This window comes from Arachis duranensis, chromosome 6, assembly GCF_000817695.3.
Source record: "Arachis duranensis cultivar V14167 chromosome 6, aradu.V14167.gnm2.J7QH, whole genome shotgun sequence".
Classification (NCBI taxonomy): domain Eukaryota; kingdom Viridiplantae; phylum Streptophyta; class Magnoliopsida; order Fabales; family Fabaceae; genus Arachis; species Arachis duranensis.
The window spans coordinates 85,270,088-85,288,741 of NC_029777.3; the positions used below are offsets into that span (position 1 = coordinate 85,270,088).

Consider the following 18,654-nt stretch of genomic DNA (forward strand, 5'->3'; position numbering starts at 1 on the left):
TAAAAAAATACCGTTATTAATCAAATATTAAAAAGAAAAAATTCACTCGTTACAACTGTATTTCTAATTTAAATGGAATGGCAGATCACCTAACTAGGGACAGCAATGGAGCCGAGTGGGACGGATATTTAAATATCCATACTCGTCCCAAACACTAGTGCATTGATTCATTTTCCTTCCGATTACCTACAGGTATCTTAATTTTTTATCCTATACCCAAATCCACAAGTATTCTGTCCCACCCACCCTGCCTCGCCTCGAAATCTAATTGATTTATGGTTTTTCTCTTTAAAAAAATTTATAACATAAAGATAAAAAATTAAACTAAATTAATCAATAAAATTCCAAACATAATTAAATACTTCAAAAACATAATTAAGTATAAAGATAATTTTAAATTGTTCAGAAACATGTACATATATACATACCGGGCGGCCGGGCCGGGCGGGACAAGACGGGTAATGAGACGGGACAATCATTACTCATCCGCCCTATATCCAAACAGAAATAAACAAGTCTTATCCAAACCCACCCCATACCCAGTCAATGGTTAAAAATACCTGTCCCGTTTGAAACGGGTCGAGGTGAGTCAGCTCGGGTCGATCTAAATTGCCATCCACAACTCTTACAAATTATTTTGGTCGCTTCAGCCTTCATACTACTACTATAATACTATTTATTGTCAGGTCTTGCAAACTATTCCTGCGGTCCTACGTTATAAACACGCCTAAAAGGTATAGTTTGTGTTCATGCTCTTTACCCTCTTTCTTTCTTTCGTTACTATTTATTTATTTTTATAAATAAAGCAATAAAGTCTTATTCCTATAAGTGGAATAGACTACATATAGAAGAAAACTTCAAACGACCCAACGTTAATCAATACATTTTCTTTTTTTCCTTCATCTAGTTCATATATAAACAACGAGAACAACAGTTGAAGCACTGCATGTTATAAAATTATGCAGTGCAAGGTTTTATGAATTTTCAAATGTATAACATTCATTCCAAACTTCTCAAATCTTTCTCATAAAAACTACCAAACAAGCACATAGGCAAGCGAAAAAAAAATGTGGTGCATACAAATAAGATGCGAACTTCCATACCTTATATATCGTTGCATAAGACATTATCTCCACTTAGATTAGGTTCAAACTCCGTCAAGTGGTAATCAGAGTGAGAATCAACGCAGAGTTCCACACTTTATACAGACACATAACACTCCTTTTGTCAAATAGGCATCAAGCCAAAAGGCTGCCTAAATCGTTGGAGCCATTTTCTTCCCAAGCATCAATGTCAAAAATTCCAAGTTATATTAAGAAGCAACAAATGAGACTGTTTTGCCTGAATATTATACAGACACTGAATTGTTCCAACAGGAACAACAGCAGACTAAGCTTTTCTAAAATTCACTATTCCCTAAAAGCAGTTGCCAAAAAGAACAACATATTCATCTAATTTCCGCCAGTTTCCAAACATTAGCATCATATCTCTCCGAGATAGATCTGCTTGTCGCTACTGCAAGATCCAATAATAGGTTCGTTAGGGTGAAACACACACTCATTAACAGATCCATTGTGCCCAGGAAGCTTATACAAGATGCGTCGCGAAGTGGTATCCCATATATAAACCATTCGATCCGAACTCCCTGCTGTGACCTTGCTTCCATCGGATGACCAATTGCACTTCAACAAGTTCTTTTCAAAGTTGTGTTGGTGCCCTTCCAACACCTTTACACAGCGATTTTGGGGGGCATATGGGCGCATATCCCAAATGCAGAGCTTGCAATCCATGCCATTAGTTAGAAGGTAAGAACCATCAGGACTCAACTGCATGCCAGTAATCATATCTTGATGACCTTGAAGTGTCATGATAACTTCACCCTTACGCAAATCCCATACCTTGACATCATTATCAATACCACCGGTATAGATCTTATCTGATGCATCGGAGAAGCTAACAGCTGTAATCTGGTATTTATCTGGGAATGTTTGGATGGAACCCCTTTGACGCATATCCCATAGTTTAGCAGTTCCATCGTCTGATCCGCTGACAACAAGAGGTGGACCCCTCCGCGAAGGACAACATGAATTGACATATGAAAGATGCTCTACCATCTTTTTAACTTGTTTTCCTGTTTCCACATCCCAAGCCCTCAGAGTTTTATCAGGGCTGGCAGAAACTATCTGAGTTCCATCTGTAGTCCAATGAAGGTCTAAAACTGCATTTTTGTGACCCTTTAGAACCATAAAGTTCTTGCATTCCCCATACGTATTCCAGAGGAAAATCTCTCTGTCGTGAGATCCAGACGCAATGACTGATCCTGATGGATTGAACTTCATGGTATAGATAGCACTCTGGTGACCTGTCAGCAACATGATTGGCGATTCCAAACTTGATGTCCGCTTCTTTCCATTTGGTCCAGGAACTTGAGGACCACTGTATGGAACAGTAGACCATTCCATTGGCTTTGGACCAACAACTGACAAAGCATTTTCACCTTCAGAAGGGAAGCCTTGCATATTGACTGTTGCTTAGAATTCAAATTCAACTTCAATTTCTATACACACTGCAGTGTCCAACACTTAAATAGAATCAGGAGAGAGAGAGCAGAAAGATCTTAAAAACACTAAGAGTCAGAAGCTGAATAACACAGTTGCATAGCCATTAGCCAGTGTAGGTTCATAAAACAATAACCTATCCAGACCCCTAGCCCACCATCAATACCCTAAAAAATGAATGAAAAAGAATAACAAATCAATGTCAAGATAAAGCAAAAGTGAAAAATAAAATAACATATACGTGAATAACATATTCACCAATCATTACATGAACATTAAACAAAAGAGAAAAGAGCATATTGAAGACACATCAACCTATAAATAACAAAATAAAAGGAAACAACATATTAAGGTCACACACGAGCACACTTGCTCCTCAAATTTACCAAAGATGAGATGCATGCGTATATTCCACAACATTAAAAATATAAACAATCTGATCATCTTGGTCCATCATACAAAATGACAAAAAAGTAGAGGCACGCATAAACTGCATGATTCAGGATGAGTAAATGAAGTGGTTATGATAGGAACAGGTTTGGACGGGTTTATAGGAGGAGATAAGGAGTAGATAAGCTGAATTTTCATTACTTAATTCATAATTGTTGCTGGTTGGCTGCTGGTTGGCTCTTTTAAGCTAGTTTAGCAGGTTAGGAGCAGTAGTTCTAGGCTTAACTGCTACTTATAAATACTTGGGCTTAGTTAGTTCTAGTTAGTTAGAAAAATCTATTTTGCTGTTAGTTCAGGAGAGGGAACTCTCTCCAGAGTTGGTTAGATCTAACAGTATACTTCAATTAGGGATTGTGATTTACAATCCCTAGTTCATCACTAAAATCCCCTAATTTCTGCTAGATCCTATCAACTGGTATTCAGAGCTCTTGGATCCTGGAAGTGAATGGTGCGGTCGAGATCGAAAAGAATGGAAGCACAATTTGATTCAATGGAGTCTCACATGGAAGAAATGTTCAGAGCAATGCAAGAGGCGCTTCATTGATTGGATGCGTGTGTTGAAGCAAGTGAGAACCACATTGCAGAGCGGCACAATTACAGTCCACAAGCGGATCGCTGCACTCGCACAGTTCTGGATCGCAGGGGAATCAGAGCTTCAAAGCGCGCGAACAATGGCAGAAGCTGGAACTTCCGATTTTCCGCGGCGATGATGCAATGGTATGGAATACTATGGATCAACCGGATTGAGCAATTTTTCTTGCTTAGAGCAGTCCCGGAGGAGGAGTGGCTGTCCGTGGCGGCAATTGCGATGGAAGGCTGCACAGTCACGTGGCTACGGGGTGGGAGACAACAGCGCCATTAAAGCAATGGCCTTTCCTTAAGGATGCATTAGTGCATCGATTCCAACCGGAGGTGCTGATAAGTCAGTATCAATCTTTGTTGAAGTTGAAACAGCTGACTTCGGTAAGGGATTACCGCAATCAATTTGAGATGTACATAGGTCCCTTGCGCGGGATCGATCCGAATTTCTTGATCGGTCTTTATCGGTCTGTTCTTGAACAGGCTGAAACTGGAGTTTTGTGAGGAGTGCAAGTTGTTCCCGTTTCAAACGCTGGATGAATTGATGGTGTTGGCGCAGAAGGTTGAGAACCGTACCATGGCACTGCGAGCAGCTCCTGGCCGCAGTGGGGGCAAACCGATGACTCAGTGTGTCTTAACGACCAAAACAGCACTAGCAGCAGCAGCAGCGTCAGGACCAGCAAGTAAGGGTGGGGAATCCGTGGTTCCGGCAAAACGGAGGGGAGTGCGCCACCTTAGCAATGAAGACTACAAAGCTAAACAGGCGAGGGGTGTGTGTTTCTTTTGTGACGAACCGTATTCAGCGGAGCATGTATGCAAGAACAAGGAGTTCAAGCTACTGATCACGGAACCAGAGGCTGAGGAAGGGAACTGGTTGGAGCACAAGGCTGTTCCGGACACAATAGAGCAGCTGGAGCTCAAACTTTACATGCTCCAATTGCCACCATAGGTCATTCAAGGCATGGGCTGAGGTGAAGGGGTGTCAAGTGAGGGTGCTGGTGGATTGTGGGGCCTCGGATAACTCTGTAGCATCGAAAAATTGCAGCAGAATTGGGGCTGGGGCGGCGATTTTTTCCAAGCTTGATTTGAAGTTCAGGTATCATCAAATTAGGATGTGCGATGAGGTCATTCACAAAACTACCTTCCGGACGCATGAGGGACACTACAAGTTCTTGCTACTGCCCTTTGGCCTAACCAATGCACGAAGTTCCTTTCAAGCATTGATGAATGACATCCTTAACATGCTACTTCGGAAGTTCGTGTTAGTCTTCTTCGATGACATCTTAATCTACAGCCGGGACGTTGAGAGTCGTGCCAATCACTTGCAGCAACTATTTTGCATTCTCATCACCAATCAGCTTGTGTTAAATGCCAAGAAGTGTACTTTTGCGGTGGATTTAATACAGTATTTGGGCCACATAGTCTCGGCTGAAGGGGGGGCTGCAAACCCTAGCAAAACAGCAGCCATGCTTGCTTGGCCAGTCCCTAGAGGCTAGAGCCATGGCAGCCTTCGAACAACTAAAATCCCTCATGGCCGCCCTTCCCACATTGGTTGTCCCGGATTTTACACAAGTTTGTCATAGAGACCAATGCCTCAAGCAAACAGTGGGGGGCTGTGCTGTCTCAATAGGGGCGCCGGATTGCATTTCTAAGTCGAGCATTGTCACCAAGAGTGCGTCAAAAATCAGCTTACAAGAGGGAATTGATAGTGATGGTGCTTTCTGTCCAGAAATGGTGGCATTACTTGTTGGGAAGTCATTCACGGTGCTTACGGACCAGCGGAGTTTGAAGTTTCTCACCGAGCAGCGATTGATGGATCCGTCCCACCTCAAGTGGACAACAAAGTTGTTGGGCTTGGACTTCGACATCCAGTATCGGCCAGGGATGGAAAATAAGGCAACGGATGCTCTTTCGCAGCAAATGATAGCCAAGGCTGTCTCGGTAGTGCACGTAAATCTTTGGGACAGTATAGACGCTGAGATAAAGAACGATTCGGAGCCGCAGAAAATGGTGGTTGCCTTATAGCAGGGGTCTGAGGATTTCCGTGGTTACTCCTTAAGGAAAGGGAGGCTGTTCTATCAAGGAAGAGTAATGTTACTGGCGAATTCGGCTCACATACCCTCCCTATTCGCCGAGCATCACAACAGCGGGATGGGGGGCCATTCGGGATGGGGGGCCATTCGGGGTACTTTCAAACGTACAAGAGGCTGGTGGCAGTGGTCTTTTGGAAGGGGATGCAATGACGGGTGAAGGATTATGTGGCCACTTGCTCCATTTGCCAACAAAGCAAGTACATCGCGCTTAAGCCAGCGGGACTGCTGCAGCCCTTGCCCATTCCGAAGAGAACATGGGAACATATCACGATGGATTTTGTGGTCGGCTTGCCCAAGGCAAAGGGCATGGACACCATTTTTGTGGTGGTCAACCAGCTGAGCAAATATGCCCACTTTATACCGTTATCACACCCTTTCTTAGCCAAAGTAGCTGCAGTTTTCATTACGGAGGTGGTGAAGCTTCATGAATTTCCGAAATCCATTGTTTCCTACCAAGATAGAGTTTTCATGAGCAGATTTTGGTCCGAATTATTCCAAGCGGCCGGCACAAGCTGAAATACAGCACCACATTTCACCCACAGATGGATGGGCAGACAAAGGTGGTGAATAGGTGCCTCGAAACTTACTTGAGGTGCTTTGTGGGTGGATATCCGAAGAGGTGGTTGGAATGGGCAAAATATTGGTTTAACACAAGAAGACCATCCATGAGGTGGTCAAACGAGATCTACATGTAAACGGTCTCTGTAAACATGATACATGATAGAGCACAATGGTGTCGTTTGATTCATGTAGCCGATCCCACCTAGTGAGACAAGGCTTTGTTGTTGTTGTACGGGGTGCCTCCCCTAATTTTGTTTCCAGGAGAGACATACCCGTCACAGGTTGGGGAAGTTGCTGCACTGATAGCCACCAGGGATGCAGTTCTAGCAGAGTTAAAGCAGCATTTGGCTCAAGCTCAGCACAGAATGAAGCAAACGGCGGATAAGAAGCAAAGGGAGGTGGAATTTGGGATAGGAGACTGGATGTACCTCAAGCTACAACCTTACCGAATGCGTTCCTTGGGTCGGAGGATGAATGGAAACTGAGCCCTCGCTTCTATGGGCCTTTCAAAGTACTTGAGAGGGTGGGCCTAGTGGCATATTGATTGGCGCTGCCGGACGGGTGCAAGCTCCACCTAGTCTTCCACGTAAGAAAGTTGAAGGCGGCTATCCCGGCATCACAGCAACCACAGGTTTTACCATCAGTGATGGCAGAGGATGGCGAATTAATGGTGCAGCCTGAGGGCATTTGGCATCTAGGTCAGCGGGGGATAGCTCCTTTAGAGTACTTGGTTTGTTGGCAAGGTCTTCCATCATGCGAGGATAGCTAGGAGGAGGCTGCCGTGCTGCAACGCTCTTTTCCAAAGTTCCACCTTGAGGACAAGGTGGTTGTCTAGGGGGGAGTAATGATAGGAACAGGTTTGGATTGGTTTATAGGAGGAGAGGTAAGGAGTAGAAAAGCCGAATTTTCATTACTTAATTCATAATTGTTGCTGGCTGGCTGCTGATTAGCTCTTTTAAGCTAGTTTAGCAGGTTAGGAGCAGTAGTTCTAGGCTTAACTGCTGCCTATAAATATTAGGAGTTAGTTAGTTCTAGTTAGTTAGAAAAATCTGTTTTGCTGTTCCTTCAGGAGAGGGAACTCTCTCCAGAGTTGGTTAGATCCAACAGTGTACTTCAATAAGGGATTGTGATTTACAATCCCTAGTTCATCAATAAAATTCACTACTTTCTGCTAGATCCTATCACCTGTGAAGGAGACTTTTCTATTTAAGCTCGAGAAAAAATTTATGCCATGGCTACAATGATGTGTGAAACTGAATTTTGGACTGCAAAATGGCAAACATCAAAACCAACTCAATGTGGGAAAAAATGCGAATATTGTATTTGATGAATAAACACCCTATACAATATACACAACATGGTTAGAACTTGGGAATAAATGTATTAGATAGACAATTGGAGTAGTGCCCATTGTGGAAAATATGGTAAGGCTTTATCATAGGTGGTTTGGTCATATGTGAAGAAAGTCTAAAGAAACCCCAAGACGAGGTGCAGCTCAGATGAAGGATAGAAAGCAGTAAGATGTGTAAGGCAGCCAGAGAAACTATAGGTGGAACAATTGAGTTTTGGATTTAAGTAATTAGTCTACGAACATAGTTTCTGACAGGACACTATTACAATATATGATCCATGCAATGACCCACCATTGAAAGAAGGGAAACTTGCATCAAATTCTAATGTTCAGCTACAAGGCTAGAACTCTTCTCCTAAAATAAAACTGATATAAAACTGGCGCATTCTGCAGGTAATTGCCTATTTCATTTATGTGAATATTGCAACAGTAAAGGCAGATCTTCCAAGATGATGAAGCACCTAATAAAACAATTAGTTAGCACATTAGACATCCAAGCTAACAATTACAGACTACTAGCAATTAGGGGCTTTTGAAGAAGACAATCATAAACAACAAGACAGAGGTACCAGTTATATCAACTACCAAATAGTATCTCAAGCAAAATAAAAGTTGCACAATAACACCGGTAGTAAATCAGCACTTACTATTTACAAAATAAGAACGCAGATAAGATACAATAGAACATACATTGAAAAAGCTATCAATGTTGAAAACCATACAGGCATATGATAGGAATCTAATAGAAACAGGTTTTAGAAAATTCTGTTCAGCTTGTTAGACCAGGAGAGGAAAATTCTCTCGAGTTGGTTAGACCCAACAGTATATGTCAATAAGGGGATTGTGATTTACAATCCCTAATTCATCAATAAAATCCCCTATTTCCTGCTAGATCTCGGTTCCTATCAGAATCGAAACTTGCAACCAAACCACATTGTATTAGAAATGTACATATTTAGATGCTAGGGGACCAACACTTTAGTGGATAAAAGTGAAGAGTTGGTTCAAATGCAAGAAAAAAGTGTTGGTCAAATAACATTTCTCATATAATTACAGGCTCTCAAAAGATAACAAAAACAGACATAAGTCTACTCAATTATGAGTAAAATGCATACCACAGCCAAGAGAAACTTGTAGACTTACAGTTAAAATATTAAGGTTTCTAGCATTAAAAGTCGAACATGAAGAATTAATATATAAGAGTAAAGAAAGCTAGAATATTAATGTCATGCAAACCCAGCAGCAGTATGAATGAAAAATCAATCACTAGAAAATCTTAAAAGAGGAGATAAAAACGGAGAAGAGCAAACCAAACTGAAACAAATCACAGCACAAATCCCTGAACAGAAATTAAAAGACAAAAAATGTATCGGATCCCCATTATTTGCAGCAAAAACATCGGTTTGGCACAAATTAATTTTACAATTTAGAATGTTCTAGCTTCTTCCATAGAAATCGGAAACTAAGCAGATTGTCCAGAGTTATTAGGGTTTACTTGGTTAAAATTGTGAACCTTAATTTGATTTTGTTTTTCTAAAAACATAAAAATATAAAAAAATCACTGACGAAAACGTTCATTAGTACTAACAAACCAAACAACTCAGTATTCGAATCGAAAACTTATGCGGCCAAAGTAGGGTGAAAACAATTCCAAAGGTAAAATAGGGTTTAGGGTTTCGACCTTCTAAGTTCTAAGCGTTATGCGTAAAGGAGAACCCTATGATTGAAATAATGGCAGTGGGAACAACAAATTGAGTAAGGTGTAAGGTGTTGGATTTGAATCGAATTAAGAGGAAACGAGAGTTGAGAATAACATTACATACATACCTGAGGAGTGGTGAGGAGAGAAATGGAGTTGCTGTGGTGCAGTTGAGTTGAGTTGGGAGGAGTAAAGGCCACAGCAAGGAACGACCGTAGTGGCGGTGGTGGCAGTGGCGGTGAACTAGGTAGCAGTCTAAGCCCACACACCCTTCAGTCCTTCCCGATTTATATATTGCCTCCTCTACGCCAAATCAACATCCTTTCTGAGAAGTTCTTTGCATTTTTCTTTTTTTTGGTCTTGAAATAAATTCATAATCACTTTTTAAAATTGAGACCATGTTAACTTGTTAAAGTTTTTAACACTCGAAAAAATCTTGATTTTGAGAGTAATTCCAATAGATTCATTTTGGATTATCATTTTTTATCTTTTTAAGGAGTGAACTATTTTAAAATCAAAATTTATATTATAATTAATATATAAGATAAAACCAGTCTCGCTTTAAAAAAATAATAGCACCGTAATAAAAAAATAATAAAATTTTGTCATTTGTAGAATTATATTAATAAAATAACAAAAATCTAATTAAAGTCAAATTAGGTATTAAGTAACAACTCTTATTTTTAATTTTAAACTAGTGAATAATTCGTGCCACAGAAAATATTCAGCACTAAAATTAAAAAATATATCATGTATGTATAGTATACTGTGCATCATAATCAAACAAAATTATGTATAGATAGTGTTCGGTATCTCGGGTATCGTACGGTTTGGGAGTGGTTCTCGGTTGATCCGGTGGGGTATAGCCTGAGGTCAGGGGGCAAAGGAAAAGTTGGTGGACCGACGTCCCGAACTCTCGATGTAAAGGGGGTGTCACCTGTAAAGACACTCCGACGCCCAAGTCAGTAGAGTGTGCAGGCGAGAAAGGGGTAGAATGGTGTAAGTACATACCTTGGGGGAGGGGCAGGTCCTTCCCCATTTATACCGTGTCAGAGGTGGGCTCATCAAGGACAGGCCCACCTTCCTCGAAGCTTCCTCCCACAGCTGCAGTGGAGAGCTGTCAAGGACGCGTGTCCGGGTCGCTGAGTGAGCTGTACGTGCCCGACCGTTCAGGTCGGGTCATCAGTGGGTCGGGTTGACCCGCGAATGGCCTGGGCCAGGCCGCAACAGTGTCCCCAACGCGCCAGCAATAGACGCGTGGGCTGTTGGTGGCGTGTTACATCTTTTCTCATGCGTTGTCGCCAAGTCGGCCGTCCGTGGAGGGGACGTGCCTTTCGTGTGCGTGCCCGTTTGTTGCTGGGACGATCATCCGTCGCCTCGTTCCTCGCACAGAGCATTAAATGCTCATAATGGGTTGAAAAACCCCGCGCGCAAAGACCGATTTGCCCCTAGTCTTTTCGTGCTTCTTTGAGTAGCGGTTTTAAAACCGTTCTGTATTCGTTCTTATTTCTAATGTTCGATCATCTTCATCCTCTTCATTCTCAAATCTCCCAGAGGGCTGTTCTTGCTATCCTGTGCATCTGCTTCTGTTCTTCCTTTCTTAATACTTCAGAACTAACCCAGGTAAACGCTTGTATCTTTATTTCGGCTCTGCGTTTGTTTTACTTTTGCCATTGCTTCTTGTCACATGCATGTTGTTTGCTTGATCTTGTTTAGTGTCGAGTAGGTGTATTAGGGGGTTACCATCTTAGGGAAGGTTTTTGTAAGGGTTTAGCTTTAGGCATGCTTAGTTTGGGTTGTAGAATAGGTTAAGTGTAATTTCTGGGTTTTTTCGAGTTCCCGACCTCATAGACTAATTGAGTGGTACCCCCACTGTAGGTATGCCTCGCGTCGTCTCTCGAGCTTCTACCTCCGCCGAGGGTTATGACCCGTATGCTTGGGTGGTCTCTGACCTCAGGAACTTCCCGAATCAGATGGGTGAGGAGGAGCTTACAGAGTTCTATCAGGCCAAGTACCTGTGCGGGGGTACTGACAAGGAGGCCAACTACAATGTTTTCGTTCCTGCCCCTCATGAGCGATTGTATGAGCTCAACTTCCATGCACCCCGGGTTGCCGACTGGATTTGGTTTTACAAAGCCATGTTCACCCAAGTGGGGGTTCGTATCCCCTTCTCTGCTTTCCAAATGGGGCTCCTTAGTCGGATCTCCGTGGCGCCATTGCAGCTGCATCCGAACAGTTGGGCTTCAATCCGCTGTTTCGAGATGGTATGCAAGTACTTGGAGCTGCTGGTATCCGTCAACGTCTTCCTTTTCTTTTTTAACCTTACGAACCCTTCCAAGGAGGGGAAAGCGAGGAAAGGGTTCATGTCCTTCCATTCTGCCTAAGGACGGAGGATATTCGGCTTGTTCGAGGACTCTTATCACGGGTTCAAAGACAAGTATTTTAAGGTACAGCCGGTTAAGGGTCGCCACCCCTTTTGGTTGTCGTTGGAAGGAGAACGCCTCATCCCGACGTATTAGAGTTTCGGGGCGGGGTCCAACGCTTTTATAAAGGTGACTTACAGGGGATGTCGGCTGTGGACCGAAAAATTGCCGACGTGTTGTGGGCCGTTTTTGGGAGAAACCACGTAAACCCCCACCTCCTTATGGGTAGCCGGGAGGTCGCCAGGGATTATATTCGTGAGTTACTTTTGTCGTGCCTTTTTTGCGTGGTCGTCTCTTTGGTTTGTCATGCTGATTATTGACTAACTTGTTTGTTTCTGTTGTAGTGGGAATGTCTGCTGAAGTGATCGGCCTTGAAAGTTTGTACAAAACTTTCTTAGAGGAAAGTGATGGGAGAAGGCCGACGAGCAATTGGTAGTTCCTCCTGGGGATGAGGGGGATCAGGCAGTGCCCTCACCTCACGACGTTGTTCAGTCGGATAAGGCTGCCGATGCGGCGCGCGTTTCCCCTGTTCTCAAGGAGGCGGCTGTCATCGGGCACTCGTCTTCCGTTCAACAGGTTGGGGATGACGACTTGAGGATCATGCCTACCCCCAAGAGGCAAAGATCGCATTCTAGTCCTGAAGGGTCCTTACCGTGATGGAGAGGAACTTCGATGCCAGGACGTTTATAGATTCCCAATTACTTCCTGGCACGGAGGAACACTTCCATGGTACCAACCTTTCGGGGCAGGCGCGATGCATGTATCACACCCTTCTTCGTGGTGTAGCCTGATGAGCGGATAATTTATACGCTTTTTGGCATTATTTTTAGGTAGTTTCTAGTAGGATCTAGCTACTTTTAGGGATGTTTTCATTAATTTTTATGCAAAATTCATATTTCTAGCCTTTACTATGAGTTTGTGTATTTTTCTGTGATTTCAGATATTTTCTATCTGAAATTGAGGGACCTGATCAAAAATCTGATTTAGGCTGAAAAAGGACTGTTGATGCTGTTGGATTCTGACCTCCCTGCACTCGAGATGGATTTTCTGGAGCTACAAAACTCCAAATGGCGCGCTCTCAATGGCGTTGGAAAGTAGACATCAAGAGCTTTCCAGCAATATATAATAGTTCATACTTTGTTCAAGTTTAAACGATGCAAACTGGCGTTTAATGCCAGTTCCATGCTGCATTCTTGAGTAAAACGCCAGAAACACGTCACAAACCAGAGTTAAACGCCAAAAACACGTTACAACTTGGCGTTTAACTCCAAGAGAAGCCTCTGCACGTGTAAAGCTTAAGCTCAGTCCAAGCACACACCAAAGTGGGCTCCGAAAGTGGATTTCTGCATTTAGACTTATTTCTGTAAACTCTAGTAACTAGTCTAGTATAAATAGGACATTTTACTATTGTATTAGACGTCTTTTGATTGATCTTTAGTCAGTGTATGCGATTTTAGACCTTCAGAAGGGCTGGCCATTCGGCCATACCTAGACCATCACTTATGTATTTTCAATGGTGGAGTTTCTACACACCATAGATTAAGGGTGTGGAGCTCTGCTGTACCTCGAGTTTTAATGTCATTACTACTATTTTCTATTCAATTCATGCTTATTCTTATTTTAAGATATTCGCTGCACTTCAACATGATGGATGTGATGATCCGTGACACTCATCATCATCCGTCCTTATGAACGCGTGACTGACAACCACTTCCGTTCTACCTTAGATCGAGCGTGTATCTCTTGGATTCCTTAATCAGAATCTTCGTGGTATAAGCTAGAACCCTTTGGCGGCCATTCTTGAGAATTCGGAAAGTCTAAACCTTGTCTGTGGTATTCCGAGTAGGATTCAGGGATTGAATGACTGTGATGAGCTTCAAACTCGCGATTGTTGGGCATGGTGACAGACGCAAAAGAATCAATGGATTCTATTCCGACATGATCGAGAACCGACAGATGATTAGCCGTGCTGTGACAAGAGCATTTGGACCATTTTCACTGAGAGGATGGGAAGTAGCCATTGACAACAGTGATGTCCTACATACAGCTTGCCATGGAAAGGAGTAAGAAAACAGAGATTCAGAAGGGACAAAGCATCTCCATACACTTATCTGAAATTCTCACCAATGATTTACATAAGTATTTTTATCTTTATTTTCTGTTTATTTATCCTTATATTCAAAAACTATTAATACCATTTGAATATGCCTGACTGAGATTTACAAGATGACCATAGCTTGCTTCATACCAACAATCTCCGTGGGATCGACCCTTACTCACGTAAGGTTTATTACTTGGACGACCCAGTGCACTTGCTGGTTAGTGCGAAGTTGTGAAGAATGTGAGTGAACCATAGTAGTGTGTACCAAGTTTTTGGAGCCATTACTAAGAATTGTTCGAGTTATAAAAAGTGTAAATCACAATTTTGCCTATCAAGTTTTTGGCGCCGTTGCTGGGGATTGTTTGAGTTTGGACAACTGACGGTTCATCTTGTTGCTTAGATTAGGTAATTTTCTTTTCAAAAAAGTTTTCAAAATTTTTTCTCTTTTTCGTTTTTCCAAAATTTATTTTCGAAAAAAATACAAAAAATTCATAAAATCAAAAAAATCAAAAATATTTTGTGTTTCTTGTTTGAGTCTAGTGTCAATTTTTAAGTTTGGTGTCAATTGTATGTCTTTAAAAATTTGTGGATTTTTCGAAAACTCATGCATGGTGTTCTTTATGATCTTCAAGTTGTTCTTGGTAAGTCTTCTTGTTTGATCTTGATATTTTCTTATTTTGTATTTTTTATTGTTTCTCATATGCGTTTTTGAATTCTTAGTGTCAAAATATGAAAAATTTCTAAGTTTGGTGTCTTGCATGTTTTTCTTTTCTTGAAAATTTTTCAAAAATAAGTCTTGATGTTCATCTTGATCTTCAAAGTGTTCTTGGTGTTCATCTTGACATTCATAGTGTTCATGCATGCATTAAGTGTTTTGATCCAAAATTTTTATGTTTTGGATCATATTTGTGTTTTTCTCTCTCCTCATTAAAAATTCAAAAATAAAAAATATCTTTTCCTTATTTTACTCATAATTTTCGAAAATTTGAGTTGACTTAGTAAAAAAATTTCTAAAACTTAGCTATTTCTTATAAGTCAAGTCAAATTTTCAATTTTAAAAATCCTATCTTTTCAAAATCTTTTTAAAAAATCAAATCTTTTTCATTTTTTAATTATTTTCGAAAATTTTTTAAAATTTATTTTCAAAATCTTTTTCTTATCTTTATTTCAAAATTTCGAAAACTTTACTAACAATTAATGTGATTGATTCAAAAATTTGAATTTTGTTACTTTCTTGTTAAGAAAGGTTCAATCTTTAAATTCTAGAGTCATATCTTTCAGTTTCTTGTTAATCAAGTAATCAATTTTAATTTTAAAAATCAAATCTTTTCCAAAATATCTTTTTCAAATCATATCTTTTTCAAAATTGATTTCAAAAATCTTTTCTAACTTCTTATCTTTTCAAAATTGATTTTCAAATCTTTTTCAACTAACTAATTGACTTTTTGTTTGTGTCTTATCTTTTTCAAAACCACCTAACTACTTTCCTCTCTCTAATTTTCGAAAATTACCTCCCTCTTTTTCAAAATTCTTTTTTAACTAATTGTTTCAAATTTTAATTTTATTTTATTTTATTCATTTTCTTAATTTTCGAATTTTAACTTTAATATTTTTCTTTTATTTTAGTTAATTTTCGAATTTCTCTCTCCCTCATCTTCTTCTATTTATTTATTTAATTACTAACACTCTTCTCTTCATCTTAAAAATTCGAACCCTCTCTTCTTCTCTGTGTTCGTCTTTCTCTCTTCTCCTTCTTCTATTCGTCTTCTTCTACTCACATAAATGAATCTCTATACTGTAACATAGAGGATTCCTCTTTCTTTTCTGTTCTCTTCTTTTTCATATGAGCAGGAGCAAGGATAAGGACATTCTTGTTGAAGCAGATCCTGAACCTGAAAAGACTCTAAAGAAGAAGCTAAGAGAAGCTAAAGCACAACAATTCAGAGAAAACCTTACAGAGAATCTCAAAAAAGAGAGAGACATGGCCGAACCCAATAACAATGGTGGAGGCGCAAGGAGGATGCTTGGTGACTATACCACACCTACTTCCAAATTTGATGGAAGAAGCATCTCAATTCCTGCCATTGGAGCAAACAATTTTGAGCTGAAGCCTCAACTAGTTGCTCTACTACAACAGAATTGTAAGTTTCATGGACTTCCATTAGAAGATCTCTATCATTTTTTAACTGAGTTCTTGTAGATATGTGAGACTGTTAAGACAAATGGAGTAGATCCTGAAGTTTACAGGCTCATGCTTTTCCCTTTTGCTATAAGAGACAGAGCTAGAACATGGTTGGACTCACAATCTAAAGATAGTCTGGACTCTTGGGATATGCTGGTCACGGCCTTCTTAGCCAAGTTCTTTCCTCCTCAAAAGCTGAGCAAGCTTAGAGTGGATGTTCAGACCTTCAAGCAAAAAGATGGTGAATTCCTCTATGAAGCTTGGGAAAGATATAAGCAGATGACCAAAAAGTGTCCTTCTGATATGCTCTCAGAGTGGACCATTCTGGATATATTCTATTATGGTCTATCTGAGTTTTCTAAGATGTCACTGGACCATTCTGCAGGTGGATCCATTCACCTAAAGAAAATGCCTGCAGAAGCTCAAGAACTTATTGAAATGGTTGCAAACAACCAATTCATGTACACTTCTAAGAGGAATCCTATGAGTAATGGGACGCCTCAGAAGAAAGGAATTCTTGAAATTGATGCTCTGAATGCCATATTGGCTCAGAACAAAATGTTGACTCAGCAAGTCAACATGATTTCTCAAAGTCTGAATGGATGGCAAAATGCATCCAACAGTACTAAAGAGGCATCTTCTGAAGAAGAAGCTTATGATCCTGAGAACCTTATGGAAACACCTATAATTTCTCATGGAGAACTCATCCTAATTTCTCATGGAAGAATCAACAAAAGCCTCAACAAGGCTTTAATAATGGTGGAAGAAACAGGCTTAGCAATAGCAAGCCTTTTCCATCATCTTCTCAGCAACAGACAGAGAATTCTGAGCAGAGCCCCTCTAGCTTAGCAAACATAGTCTCTGATCTATCTAAGGCCACTTTAAGTTTCATGAGTGAAACAAGGTCCTCCATTAGAAATTTGGAGGCACAAGTGGGCCAGCTGAGTAAGAAAATCACTGAAACTCCTCCTAGTACTCTCCCAAGCAATACAGAAGAGAATCCAAAAAGAGAGTGCAAAGCCATTGATATAATCAATATGGCTGAATGCACAAAAGATGAGAAGGACGTGAATCCTAGTGAGGAAGACCTCCTGTGACGTCCTCTGAACAAAAAGGAGTTCCAAACTGAGGAACCTAAGGAATCTGAGGCTCACCTAGAGACAATAGAGATTTCATTAAATCTCCTTTTGCCATTCAAGAGCTCTGAGAACTATTCTTCCTCTGAAGAGGATGAAGATGTAACTAAAGAGCAAGTTGCTCAATATCTAGGAGCCACCATGAAGCTGAATGCCAAGTTGTTTGGTAATGAGACTTGGAAAGGTGAACATTCCTTGCTCATTAGTGAACTAGATACATGGGTTCAGCAAACTCTACCTCAAAATAAACAAGATCCTGGTAAATTCTCAATACCCTGTACCATAGACACCATGACCTTTGAGAAGGCTCTGTGTGATCTGGGGTCAGGTATAAATCTTATGCTACTCTCTGTAATGGAGAAGTTAGGGATCTTTGAGATACAAGCTGCAAGAATATCATTGGAGATGGCAGACAAGTCAATAAAACAAGCTTATGGATTGGTAGAGGACGTGTTAGTGAAGGTTAAAGGCCTTTACATCCCTACTGATTTCATAATCCTAGACACTGGGAAGGAGGAAGATGAATGCATCATCCTTGGAAGACCCTTCTTAGCCACAGCAGGAGCTGTGATTGATGTTGATAGAGGTGAACTAGTCCTTCACTGGATGGGGACTATCTTGTGTTTAAAGCTCAAGGTTATCTTTCTGTAAACATGGAGAGGAAGCATGAAACGCTTCTCTCAATACAGAGTCAAACAAAGCCCCCACAGTCAAACTCTAAGTTTGGTGTTGGGAGGCTACAACTAAACTCTAAGTTTGGTGTTGAACCCCCACATTCAAACTCTAAGTTTGGTGTTGGGAGGTCCCAACAATGCTCTGATGATCTATGAGCTCCATGAGAACTCACTGTCAAGCTATTAACATTAAAGAAGCGCTTATTAGGAGTCAACCCAATTTTTATTTATCTATATTTCTCTTGTTATTTTATGTTTTATTAGGTTTATGATCATGTGGAGTCACAAAACAATTGCAAAAATTAAAAACAGAATCAAAAACAGCAGAAGAAAAAGCACACCCTGGAGGAAGAGCTTACTGGCGTTTAAACGCAAGAACAGAGCATGAAACTGGTGTTGAACGCCAGAAACAAACAACAGTCTAACATTTAAACGCCAGGATTGCACCCTGCGAAAAGCTGGCATTTAATGCCAGAAAGAAGCATCAGACTGGCGTTAAACGCCAGAAGCAAGCATGAAAGTGGCGTTCAACGCCAGAAACATGCTGCAGATTGGCGTTGAACGCCCAAAACAAGTATAAAAGTGGCGTTCAACACCAGAAACATGCTGCAGTCTAGCGTTAAACGCTAGGATTGCATACAAAGGACATTTTGCACGCCTAAAGGGTGCAGTGATGAGAAATCCTTGACACCTCAGGATCTGTGGATCCCACAGGATCACCTCAGGGTCTGTGGATCCCACAGGATCCCCACTACCTCAACTCACCTTCTCTCCTCTTCACACAATCCAATAATACTCTTCTCCAAACACCCTTTACCAATCACCTCAATCTCTCTTCCCCATCACC

The 18,654-nt window shown here is 40.8% G+C and overlaps 1 protein-coding gene and 1 non-coding gene across 3 annotated transcripts; both read right to left on the reverse strand.

The window, feature by feature from the left end:
- Positions 1–1,077: 1,077 nt before the first annotated feature.
- On the reverse strand, positions 1,078–9,654 carry LOC107494046 (uncharacterized). Of its 2 annotated transcripts, none has more exons than XM_052262862.1 (2): positions 9,420–9,654; positions 1,078–2,725 (listed from the first exon to the last, which is right to left on the reverse strand). In XM_052262862.1, the coding sequence occupies exon 2, from the start codon at positions 2,517–2,519 to the stop codon at positions 1,482–1,484; it is 1,038 nt and encodes a 345-aa protein (XP_052118822.1). In that variant the 5' UTR covers positions 2,520–2,725; positions 9,420–9,654; the 3' UTR covers positions 1,078–1,481. The 2 variants fall into 2 exon arrangements, with proteins under 2 accessions (XP_052118822.1, XP_015970563.1); XM_016115077.3 differs by having other exon boundaries at positions 1,078–2,566; positions 9,420–9,653.
- A 6,544-nt stretch (positions 9,655–16,198) lies between these two features.
- LOC127739935 (small nucleolar RNA R71) lies at positions 16,199–16,306 on the reverse strand. The gene has a single exon (XR_008000677.1). It is a non-coding gene; the product is annotated as a small nucleolar RNA R71 (small nucleolar RNA).
- Between the last annotated feature and the right edge of the window lie 2,348 nt (positions 16,307–18,654).